Source organism: Aspergillus brasiliensis (assembly GCF_001889945.1).
Source record: "Aspergillus brasiliensis CBS 101740 unplaced genomic scaffold ASPBRscaffold_48, whole genome shotgun sequence".
Lineage (NCBI taxonomy): Eukaryota > Fungi > Ascomycota > Eurotiomycetes > Eurotiales > Aspergillaceae > Aspergillus > Aspergillus brasiliensis.
The window spans coordinates 9,985-22,054 of record NW_027137489.1 but is presented as its reverse complement, the minus strand read 5'-3'; the positions used below and the strand labels follow the sequence as shown (position 1 = coordinate 22,054).

At 47.8% G+C, this 12,070-nt stretch overlaps 6 protein-coding genes across 6 annotated transcripts; 4 read left to right on the top strand and 2 right to left on the bottom strand.

Moving 5' to 3' along the window:
- Positions 1-430: 430 nt before the first annotated feature.
- ASPBRDRAFT_201746 (uncharacterized protein) lies at positions 431-844 on the top strand (the record flags this gene model as incomplete). Its single annotated transcript, XM_067621591.1, has 2 exons — positions 431-562; positions 626-844. The coding sequence occupies 2 exons, from the start codon at positions 431-433 to the stop codon at positions 842-844; spliced, it is 351 nt and encodes a 116-aa protein (XP_067472779.1).
- A 6,073-nt stretch (positions 845-6,917) lies between these two features.
- ASPBRDRAFT_60417 (uncharacterized protein) lies at positions 6,918-7,681 on the top strand (the record flags this gene model as incomplete). Its single annotated transcript, XM_067628230.1, has 3 exons — positions 6,918-6,984; positions 7,263-7,409; positions 7,455-7,681. The coding sequence occupies 3 exons, from the start codon at positions 6,918-6,920 to the stop codon at positions 7,679-7,681; spliced, it is 441 nt and encodes a 146-aa protein (XP_067472778.1).
- An 827-nt stretch (positions 7,682-8,508) lies between these two features.
- Positions 8,509-9,333, bottom strand: ASPBRDRAFT_139846 (alpha/beta hydrolase; the record flags this gene model as incomplete). The annotated part of the gene is made up of 2 exons (XM_067619133.1): positions 8,509-8,847; positions 8,902-9,333. 2 exons carry the CDS (start codon positions 9,331-9,333, stop codon positions 8,509-8,511), a joined length of 771 nt encoding a protein of 256 aa, XP_067472777.1.
- An 817-nt stretch (positions 9,334-10,150) lies between these two features.
- On the bottom strand, positions 10,151-10,400 carry ASPBRDRAFT_49731 (uncharacterized protein; the record flags this gene model as incomplete). Its single annotated transcript, XM_067626407.1, has 2 exons — positions 10,325-10,400; positions 10,151-10,295 (listed from the first exon to the last, which is right to left on the bottom strand). Coding segments are annotated over exons 1-2 (179 nt in total), but the record flags the coding sequence as incomplete, so codon positions are not given.
- Positions 10,401-10,905: 505 nt separating this feature from the next.
- Positions 10,906-11,499, top strand: ASPBRDRAFT_533445 (uncharacterized protein). The gene has a single exon (XM_067627054.1). The coding sequence runs from the start codon at positions 11,079-11,081 to the stop codon at positions 11,409-11,411; it is 333 nt and encodes a 110-aa protein (XP_067472775.1). The 5' UTR covers positions 10,906-11,078; the 3' UTR covers positions 11,412-11,499.
- On the top strand, positions 11,470-11,937 carry ASPBRDRAFT_49725 (uncharacterized protein; the record flags this gene model as incomplete). Its single annotated transcript, XM_067626406.1, has 1 exon — positions 11,470-11,937. A coding segment is annotated over exon 1 (259 nt), but the record flags the coding sequence as incomplete, so codon positions are not given.
- Between the last annotated feature and the right edge of the window lie 133 nt (positions 11,938-12,070).

Sequence of the window (12,070 nt, the reverse complement as noted above, 5' to 3'; positions counted from 1 at the left end):
CGATCATCAAAGAACATAGAAAAACAACAAACAAAAGGAAACGCGGGGGGGCTTTGTAAGCCGGACAAGAAGCAGGCAGGGTTATGTATTTCCTAGGTATCTTTCTTTTCTAGTACTTCAGCTCCAACCCCTCCTTTGTTTGCTCGCATATATCAAGCACACGTGAGTATTCCCACCGTTGTAGTTCCAAAGCCATAATGTTTTCAAGCTACTTGAACATACAACATGGCGACTTCTCCTCCCATGAGTCTGGTTCCAAGCCATCGACTTTCAGCCGTCCAGCGACCCCTCAACCACGCTGCAGCTCCCCCCAGACATAGGGATTGGCAATGGTATTGAGCAGACATCCTACCTCCAGCAATTCTCTGTTGAGTACAGGCTGACATTAAGGTCGACTTACAGTGAGAATCAGAGGCTAATAGCTTGTACGATGGCCAAATATGCCATCCACAATGTCGGCCACCCTCCGAAGATGCAGTATCAAATTGATCTTGGCTCAGCGGTCGTGCGGTTTTATCACCCCGTATCTCCCACCAACCTGAAGATGGTGACTTTGCGAGAGGTGAGTGTCGTCAAGGGATGGTCCACCCTGCGCATTGAGTCTCTCCAGGGTGATAATCTTTAGACCATACTCCCGAGAAATCCGCGCAGCGAAGACATTTTTATCGAGCAGTGGATTGAGCCGGGCTGGGACTGCCACCCGCAACTCTCTCTGGTTCGCAAAGGAAGGCAAGATTGGAGAGCGCTAGAGAATGACGGCTATAAGAGGCTCAAGGCCAGAATGGTCAATATCTCATGTCTCGTTGATATTGTCTACGCAGATCAAGCAACGGCTGGCTCCTAAGGGCGTTCGCTGGCTCTACCTGCGGAACGAATGCAAGCGCATTGTGAAGAGACGATTGGATATGGAGGTATTTCTGTTTGGCAACAGGGTGGATTCGATTGCGATCAGTCATCAGACGGCGGCTCTTATCCCTCCGACTTTCAAGATCCAGCGTTGTGAACCTGCGGTCGGGGTTTATAAGTGACAGCTGCAACTTAGGCCTTTTTATATAGTGATTCCCCCTGAACTCTCGTCCCAATGGAAATGGCATCCGTCACAAGTCCTGGTTGCCAGCCTACCTACGATGTTTCTATACTATCAGTGGCCATCTATGCCTTTTTCTGTCCCTAATGTCCAGGACTCTTACACATACTGTGGTCTGAACTCTTACCTTCACTCTAAAGCTCGTTCATAAACCATTCCTTTATAATCTGCCTGGATCTCCATTTATTCCACTCATCCATCGACCTTATCTCATTCTCCTCTGCGGGCTTTGAGGGTGGGACAATGCACCCACGAAGCACGACAACGACTCATCCTGTCAACACCTCTACTTCTCCATGCATTACTTTCTCAACTTTATCACCAAGAAGGGACAATAGTATCCGGCTATTACGTTGCTGTGGCAGACGAGTCATAATAAGTTGTAATACATGCTCCTCACATGGGGGGAGCTATGAACGCACTATCATTGTTAAAATCTCTACTATTGCTATTCCCACACTCTACGCTCCAGGGTTATTAGTTCTGTAAGATGCAATGAGCGCAGTCAAGGTTTGTGGGCACCGTATGAAAATTATATGTTATTTGTACCCCTATGTCTCAGCCATGCTGATAAGCGGCGGTTTCTCTAGCTGCATTAGGATGTTCACTGTATAGTCAGGGCCAGCTAGTACAGGATATGTTCTGGGTAGATATTACTCTATTATGGTAGGCCGACACGATTAAGCATAATTAGCATTTGGATTTCACTTGGGAGATGTACAGTTGTTTTCCTTCCCTTTCCTTTCCCTTTCTTTTCTTTTCTTTTCTTTCCTTCTTGAAAAGAAAAAAGAAAAATTCCGTGTTGGGACGATTTACCGACTGGCTAGCCCATTCGAGGTACCGACTTTCCTTGAAGTTGTATTTTACCTTTACTTCACATTAGTGCAAACTTTCACCAGATGTCGCTTACTGTGGATCTGGTGAGGAATGCGAGAGTTTGGTGTGAATCTAGCTGAGGTATCAGGTCTATCTATGAATGCAACTAGGGGAATGTCTGTATAAACAATTACAAATATCAATCGAACCAGATTTCTAACTTTCTTATACTTCACTAGGGGTTCTTCCAGCATGTCTTGATCCTGGGTACGATTAGTAAATATATTTATATGTTTATATAGGGTACGTATGTTTGTAGTGTCAAGGAAAAGAGTAAAGGGGAAAAGAAGAAAAGAAAAAAAATGCAACGTAATATTCTGGGAAAAGCGCCGCCAAAGATGGGCTGTAGGAAATCATGCACCTGTGTGCCTCTGTACATCTGAGCTCATGTAGGCCTATATTTTCGCCCAAGATACAATCGCATCGTCATTGCGGGAAAGGCGGCTAGAAGGTTAAAAAGACGCAGGTTGGGGGGAAAGCTGAGTTGGGGATGAATAAGAATTTGTTGGTCTGGCCATTGACACCATTCTATTTCTAGTCATCTAGTCAAAATTTTCCAGAGGATCTATCTCCTTACTCATAGAACCCATATCGGCCAATCGCCTCTCGTGTTTTCTCACACGATAGAAAGCAGACATGCTCACAAAAAGTTCGCTTTCGTCATTTCCTATTCTCGGAGACTGTAAGGTGACCCACCAGAATCCACCCAGACCCCGTGAATGAAACAGAAATCTGAGAAAACAAACACCCCTGAATTGATGTTCTAAGCTGGGTTAGTTCTGTGCTCTCCGAGAAAGTGAGGTTGGCGGTAGACTTCGGCTGGGCAATTGCGAGAAGATTGTTCTGCTGTGACGAGAGTAGCGCCTCCAGAATCCAGGCGCCATTTTCACCATCCAGCGTTTGAAGGTACTTTTGGAAGGCGCCACCATGCTCATAAGAAAGTGGTAATACGCACCTAGATGGATGGACATAGCACCTTCGACGAATTCCTCACCAAAGAGCCTATGTACCCATCAGGTTCGTGACGTGGGCCATCGTTGGCGTCCGTACCAAGCGTATTCCCCGGAACTGATTACGAGAAAATCGTTTTGTGGGGGCCATCGCCAAGTGTTCAGGGTTAGTGCACACAGTTATATATAGACCAACCCCTGGGAACATCAACCACCGACAACGGTAAAGGATTTGATCCCTCGCAATTGATCGCCCGGCGCCAAACTACGTTGTAGACGACATGTCTACTTCCTCTGCTCCCTGGCCTTTATTGATACCATCCGCCAATCTTCTACCAGATTGCCCTGTGGACGAGCAGGCTTTGGGTGAAAGGGTAGCAACAGTCTCTTTTGGTCCTTTGGACTTCCAAAACAAGACAAGAAGTTAGTTAACGAGGTCCAGATACATTCTGGTTATACTCACCACTATGGGCCAATCCAGCCAATCATGGACTCAGTGCAGAATCTACGCAACAGCCTCTCAATCCGTTCTTCCTGTGTTTCAATTGTTCCGAAAATTTCAGGTCGTCGGTACCCCCGAAGGGAATTATATCCCGCTACGGGTTTACTTCTGTGACATGCTGCTGCTGCAAATCAGGAAACAACAAGGGGGTACTACAGGGGACATTCGTCAGTACGAACAGGGCTGAATGGAGGACTACGAGCTGACGTCTAGCAAGATCCACCCATACCATGCAGCAGAGATTATTCAAGCGCGTGACCAACACGAGCAGTTCCTCTGGGTGTCTCGACAAAATGAGACATCGAACAGCAGTTTTCGACACTTGGATAACCGTATCCACGTTCTTCTTTACCGGGAACTTCTTTTTGTTCCTTTATCCACCAATACGTGCTGGACACTCCTGAGTCATATAGTTGGTTCCCTACAGCTCGAGACACCGCTAGGAGATGGACTCAAAGGCTCCAGACAAGGTTGGAGCAAGCCATGCTGGATATCATAAGGATCTCTTATCTAATTGTTCAACAGCCTGTGTGAAACTGATCAAACGTGTCCTCCAACAAGTACCCATTCCAATCTTGAGCAATATCGTCCAAGATCTGCGAGGGCATTTCAAAGACTCCGAATATCTTCCTATACTGGCCATCCTGGAGACGTGGGGAAGTGGCCAAAAATATGCGTCAGTAAGCAGCTGCACTGAGACCTTTCACTCTCCTCACGTCACCAGATGTCACGAAGGGAACGATAGGAGTCATCTATTACCGATGGGCTCTGAGAAGACGCTGCATCCACGCGACGTTGACCATACGAACAAAGCAACTAGAAGGGTACCGACGGTGCGAAGCAGACGTACTTACAGAAGAGGACTTCGGAGACAAAAGAGAGCACCGCTTAAAGGAGATTGTGCGGAATGTTCGGCCCGTACATCACCGCTATGGAGGGTTGGACCCGATGGAAGAAAAAACCTCTGCAACGCGTGCGGCCTAAGGTGGTCCAAGAAGAAAAGAAAAGCGGTAGTGTAAGGCATCATCCATAAATGATATGCAATATGAGAGGTACGCGTATTATCCAGCTGGGCACAATCAGCAAACCCGGAAATTCTAAACCAGCAGGTGTCAATGAGAAGAGAGTGGCTTGTTATGTTACGGTACATCCTTTCCGGTCATCAGAACGCGATGACCGTTCCGTATTAGTACATAATAGTAGCTTTTGTGAAACAGAATGAATGGTCTTAAATCGGTCCTTTCTGCTCCGGGGCTTGCGTTTAACAAACTCCGGGTGTGCTGATAACTTGGACACGGCATGCTCGCGTTTTAGAAGGAAAGATCTTGTGGCTGTTGTGGCCAAATTACTGGGTTCATTGCAGCCAACTGCACTGGCAGATGGCGGAAGACGAGCGCTGGTGCAGCTAGTGTAGGATTTGGATTTGGATTCGGGGCCCAAATGAGAAATCGGATATAGCCCCCGGAGCTTACCCCAATTTCGCAACCCTAGCCTTCCACGCATTTTCCCGAGAGGAAAGGCCCTCGATATCAACATCAGAATTAAGCTTGGACGAACAGAGTCAAGGATATGTCATTAACCGTAGTACCTGGATTTCTTTCTTGGCCTGACATGGGGTAAATGGGAACCATAGTCATCATAATCAAAATCAACAACCACCGATAGGACCAGTCCCACATACCGGACAGATGGTGTGGTAGTTATTCCGTCTCGGGAAGCCTCACAAGTGGAGATGGCTCAAATGGGCAATTAGAAATAGGGACAAGCCAGATGAAAGACCAAGAGGTTTGGATTGATCGAGATCTTGTCAAAGAAGCCCTCATTATCAACCAACAATACAAAATGGTTAATCAGGAAGCAGTAATGTTATTTATCATGACCCAGATAGTTTTACATTCGGAGTATTAAGCAGGATCTCGAGTAAGGCGGCAAGCTTGATACACTCGATAATCGGTCGGCTTCAAGAACATGATGCACCCCTCAGCATAGGGATCTAAGAAGGCAATGATGTCTAGACGGCTTCCGGTAGCAATTTGATACACAAACCACTTGGGAAAGTCTTGGATTTCGTCGTAATGCGTGAAATTTTTGCACTCTTGAAGCTTTCCAGATGACATTGTTGATATAGTCAAAACCAAAGCACGGTCGCTGGGAATAAAAGCTCTGTTTCAGGAACAAACATTGGAGGATGTTGCGAGGAAACCTCATTTGACGGGAGGTATGTACTTGCTCTGAGCAAGCGGCTCTATGTACATGCATCCTCATTAATTAGTATGGAATTTCCTTCAGCAGACAATCAGGGCTTGATTGTTGCCGATTGGAAATGTGCAGGATCGAATGCTGAGAAGTGTGGGATTCATGCCAAGAACATGACCTGCTCATGGCCAAGATGGGTTAACTGGTAGGTACCGGCATAGAGCAGGAATACCCAGCCCTTTGCATGAGTGGCTTACTTTCCGGCTAAAGAACAACAACGATTCAGCATCTTTTAAAATGTTTGATATACTAGAGTCTATTGCCTGCGATATAGTGCAGCAATTTAGTGCAGCGTTTGATAATCTCAAGAGACAGAACAACATGTCCGTTCCGTTGCCGGAGGTGATATTTTCAGAATAAGCTGCCTGAAGGCTACAAGTACGATTTTAGCAGTATCAGCCAGATTGGTAGGGTAAATACCCATCTCTTCAGTGAGGAAGGTTGTTCGAATATACTCGCACTGGATGGGCGGCCTTGAGGGCGGCCTTGACTCCATTCGGAATGGATGTTGTGTTGTTTTTCCCCCCTCTTTTGCTTTGTCGTTTCCTTTTCCTTTTCTTTTACTAATCCAACACCAATTGAGCACGCTTCTTTAGCCCAGTAACCCAGCATAAATCGTATGCATATCGTCTATGTTACCCTTTAAAGGCCGAACCGACGAACTGGGGTGGATTAGTAGCTTCAGCATGGTGGGGCTTTATGTGCTGTCCTCCTATTATAGACGGCCAATGGGCCTACCGAGCAGAGCCTACAAGCACCATGACGTCTCCCCTCGCCCTCGGTGGTAGGTTGCCAGCTTGCGCGACTAGCCAGATAGCGCTGAGCCTGTTGCATCCATACATCCTTGGCTGTTTCGTCGTACATTCTGATGATTGTTCCAGCGTGTTGATTGGATGTCCAACTCAAGAATAGCATTTCTGGTTATCATTAGTTCTCGTATTATCCCTGTTAAGAGCCCTGCACAGGGGTTCTCGTATACAATCTAGGTGGTGTATCTTCTGTTGACATTCGTTGCATCCGTTGGGCACCCTGGCGGCCCAGGAGAGTCGATCTGGATCTGCGACGGCCACATAAGCGCCTGTCATCTTTTCCTTTTTTGGATGTGACCCCATAGAAAATCCTTTGTCCAAGGTAAATTAACAGTCAAATGGTGCATAGGCATGTTGTCCGCAAAGAAAATAATATTTTGCGAGATAACCGACAGATGGCAATTGTAACGTTTGTAGAAAAGATTAACAGCTGCATAATGACAGATGTGGTGGTGAAGATCACCAGGTCTCAACCAGTCGAACAATCTAGATCAAGGAAGCGGGGTTCGAGTAACACCACGAAGAACTTGCATGGAGTACCCAATAACAAGGGAGAGCATTGAAGTCCACAAACGTTACGTACTGTAAGTACTTTGTTTCAACGAGTCGAGGTTTGCGTCATGCATTCAATCTGTGCTTGAAAATCTGTGATCACCATATGTGTGTAGTAAAATATCGTCTCTTGCAGGAAGGGCACAGTAAGTTCTTGCACTGTCCCACTTCCAGCCTAACTATGTGAAGAGCTGCATGAGATTCGGATATTTAGTACTGACGGATGCGAGAAGAGAAGCTCGTACTGCACATCTCCTCTTCCTCACTAAGACTTAGAAAAATGGAGAGAATCTCCGTGGATATTACCGTTGACTACGCAGAGGTCTTTTCAGTGGAACGAGCATGGTCAATGGAGACCAGGATCAATGATATTCCAGGTTAGTCTAAAATGGGTGGGATGTTAATGCCGCTAACGAAATTAGCCGGCTGCCGTGTTCTCGGTCAAACAAAGGTTAACGGAGAATGCCTGATCTGGTGGCCTCCTTTGGTAGGCATGAGTCCAAACTTTCTACTTGACCAGGGTTTCCAGTCAGCCGCAACAGAGATTGACGCTGATCAATCAATCGATTCGTGTCCGCATGATGGACTTGACCAAAAAGATGCACATACCAGGACAGGTTCTATACCACCCGGTGTCATCAATACGTGAGTGTAGGCTTGCCTAGCCCCAAGCAATATTGGCTCACAAATTTGCTGCCGTTAGTTCTGTCCACTGCCCTTACGCCAGTGACTCAGTGGTGTTGGGTGAACTTTTTCCGTCTACAGAACCTGAAAAAGACCTTAACATGAACTCCCATGGAGCCTTGGCCAAGGAGTTCATGAACGCACCATACCATGATGGGCGGAAAATTAGGAGCCTTGTTCTGCAGGATTGTGACATTAGCAGACAAAGTATGAAATCTCTGTCGAAGGAGTCGTCATGCCAAAGCGCCGCTGAGAAAGAACCCGCTTCGTTGTCCCAACCCTCGTCACCAGATGATAGTCCAGCATCTTAAGAGAAGCAGTGCTATTTAAAGGTGCATACGTCGGAAAAACTGTGTTCTGGGCGAGTTTGGGTATGGGACAGTCCGCACACAGTTCCTCTTCCTATAGACTATGGCTATAAAGAGCCTTTTCATGAGGCGTCTCAGATGTGTTGGAGCTGAAGGGATCTATTCTCATCATTATTCTACTCTGAGTAATGTATTGCTTATTTCAACCCCAGTACGATATGTACGGCAAGCTATCAATCTACAGGTGTTATTTGCAGCAATCAGATATGCGACTATGCCCTTCACCTATATTCTATTCTTTCGATTTTCTCCTCCCCAGCCAAAACACCGTAGAGATATTCTTGATGTACTACAAACAAATCCACGCCGTGGGCAAAGTGCTCTCATCAGTGACATCCCGCGTCGACCAAGATTGCACAGTATCCCAGACGAAGCGGAAGACACGTTTGAATCAGGCCCTGGTTCGATTACCTTCTAGTGTAAACTAATCAGATGCTACTGCCGCCTTGTTCATCACTGCCGCGATCTTTCCGACCAGCATGTCCGGCTGGCTCAGCATGGGAGAATGCCCTGCGCTACAGCGATCAATTTCTGCCTTGGCCAACTCGGCAAATCTCTCCTGAAACGGCACGGGTACTGCCTGGTCTTCCTCGCAGATTAGGTAAGTGGATGGAAGGTACTCATACGCCGCGCGAGTTGTGGGTGTGGTCTGCACCAAGTAAGACTGAGGAGTCAGACGGGACTCCCACCAGGCTGCCGCAGCGTCCGGAAGATCGCTGTAGAGGATTCGGGCTCCATTCTTGATGCGGAAGCGTCCATCCGCCTAGATCAAGGACGAAATCTTCAGTCTGTGGTTGTGCGTCAGGAACAAATGAACACATACCCCAACTTCATTATTCGGAGATTCGCCGAATGTCTCCTTCACCGATGCCCCCCTAGGTAGAACAAAGGCAGCGTAATAGAATAGGTGCAAAACACCGCCAACTTTTCCCTCTTTCTGACGCGAAGCATGGGTGAGGGATCTAGGGATAGCTGTGCTGCCCACAATGCCTCCGTAGGAATGCATTACAACAACAACGAACTTCTGCTCCTCTTCTATCAGCTGCTCCAGGGCTTCGGCGATGGTCCGTGCGTCGTCCTCCATTGTGCGGGCGGCGAAATCACTGGCATCTACATCGGAGCAGCTGGGAAGAGGTGGATGGATGACTGGGTAGTTCAGGTCGCGAAGACTTGTCGCCAACTTGGAGTAGACGAGTGGGGTCTGGAAGGAGCCCTGAACGAGCATGATTGAGGGCTGTTCAGAGGCCATGGTATTCGACTAGATGATGGGCAGATAAAAGACCGATGTGTTAGGTGCAAGGTTAGTGAAAGTGAAAACATGGAACTGTCGGGAGGTTGTGAGAGAGAAGAAAGATATAGGCACCCGGGCTGAAGGGGGGATGGGGGGGGCATGATGTTCCCCGCAGAGATACAGTACTCATTAAGTTCAATCCCAGACTAGTCGACGCGCTATTCTTGAATAGCCGACAGTTGGATTGGCGCGAATTGTATGGTTAAGCAGTCCGCTCTTGTTCCTTCCATCTTCAACTCCGCTAATTCCATACCAGCTGCCACGACATGGCGTTCGGTCCTCGAGTTCGGTTTTCACCGCCACCTCGTCAGCCGGTATGGGGACCGATTTTATCGGCTGCCCTGGCTTACTGTTATAACCAAAACGCACGAAATGCAACTCATGCGATCAACGGGGCTATAGGGAGGTTGGCCCGAATTCCAAAACCTTAGCAATATGAAGCGCGTTTGATTTATCTAACGATGGCTCGGATCGCAGAGCGGCAATGACTATCGCACCCTCATGCACCATGATCCTGTTATCTTTCCAAGGTGGTAATAATTGTGACGATCCAGATCCTACATCTGACATACAGTAGAACGAGTATTAAATGCAATTGCACTGATCGCAAAGCACAACACACTCTATTTTCCTCTGATCCCTGCCCCCCCTTTCAAATTACTGTGGGTCCTTCGAAGGGGGTTGTGAGAGATTGATGGGACAGAACCTCCTGCTTAGAGGCTGCCCAAAAATATCATGCTCTCTGTTTGGAGATATCTCGCATCTCCTGGTAAACCTTTCTTCCTGATCCTGGCAGGTTGCTACGAAAGCGCGTGCCCTCGGGCTGACATTAGCCTTCGCCTGTTTGAGCGATCGACTGGTTTCTACTTTCAAACAAAGACGAACCAGCCCCGTCAAGTTGTCCCTGCCTTCAGCAAATACTCCTTGGGAAAGTCAGAATTGGTCCTACAGACTGAGGTGTTTTGACAGGGGTGCTCAAGCATTGTTGGGAGACACAAAGCTTTGGTTCAGCGAAAGTGGTGCGATATGTTTCCCCTTGCCGTTCATCATTCCGTCTGTCCAAATGTGACCGGATTTAATTTGAGGTTGGCAATATCTGGTATTGGGACCTTCTTCTCAAGACTAGAGTAAAACGATACAGGGACAATGCTGGAACTAAGCAAGAAGTCGAAGGCGAAACTATACAGTTCGAGCTATGTCGGATGTTCTCATTATCACTGATTTAATGCAGCAAGCTCTCGACCGAGCTTTGGACGAATTGGAGGACAACCGGGGAAGTCATAAAGGGGGACCAAATCTGTGGGAACGGCTGCTCCATCTCATTCAATCTATTTCCAGTCCAATTTTTATACCTTGAGTTTATTAAAATTTGTTAAGGCCGTGCTACAGTCATCAGTACACGGAGGACATGATTTAACCAACCTTCGCCAGGTTACTATGTCAAACCTACTTTGCCCAGCGATGACGAGTCACCACCGTCTCGGTCGATCCCCGTCATGGGGTACAATAGTGTGGTCATGTTGTCGCCTGATTATTCACGTCTTTGAAGGGAGCTCGCGCGAAGGACACTACCACGGGTGGCGCGAGCCCTCCGGGTTGACCGGATGATCTTCAGATGGGCCCCGCGAAGACAGATTTGCTGAATATCGGCTATTCCACCCTGTGATCTTGCGGCTATCTTCCCAGAAGACGGGTATGGAGATATGCTTGCTAATAATCTAAACCTGATGTCTCGAAACCCCCGACTTCACGGTTTCGGAACATTGGTGGCAAGGGCTGACAACATGAGGTATTCGAGTTTTAGCTCAGTTACGCCAGGGTATGATCCTTTGCTGCTATCACAGTTGACGTCTCAGCTGGATATTACCATGGACATGGGCTTACAACCACAAACCTCACCTGAGTTCTGCGTGGAATGGTTGGCTCGGTCTGTTACAGTGATCGTCCTGACGTGCCCGCAAGCTTCAGGACTTCCACAGGAAATGCGAACATTATCTTCTCCAAAGCTTGAAACGGCTGATGGCTGCCACAGCTGACCTGCATGATAAGCTTAATAACAGCGAGTTTTCCGCAAGACTTATCGGCTGCCGGTACCCCATTGTTACCCAGGATTGCAACGAATCTGCACGACAATGTCCCCGGCCTAGAGAACAATGATGCACAGGCTCGGGTGTTTGTATTATACCACACCTACATCGGACCGTTGTCCACATGAACAGTGCAATTATTAAGAGACAGTTGGTTATGACCAGGTGGGGCAGCCTGGCGGCCAAGGTCGCCGGCGCAGATCCCGTCCGAGGAGCCGTCGAACATGACCGACTGTTGATCCGACCGGAACAGCACCGTCCAGCACGTCACGTGTTGGTTCTTGGCGCACGCCCCCCCGCCTCAGCGCCAATAGTAACTTTGCCACACCAGCGGGTATCTTCCTCCCCAGGTTCCAAAAATGATTCATTTGTCGCTGTGGTAAGCAATACGAGGGATTCTCTATTCTACAGCTAACTAAGAGCACAGATGCTGGAGCCAAGCAAGTTACTGAAGTTGGATTGCAACTTTTGTGGAACAATTTAACTGGCAGGAGCCTCGCCGGACATTTGCTGCAAGATCACGAAACTCACTTTCCATCAAAATGTCGATGACGCTCATCGGTGTTCAATTTGAGGGCCTCTTCATCAAACGTACGCCGATACGTTCG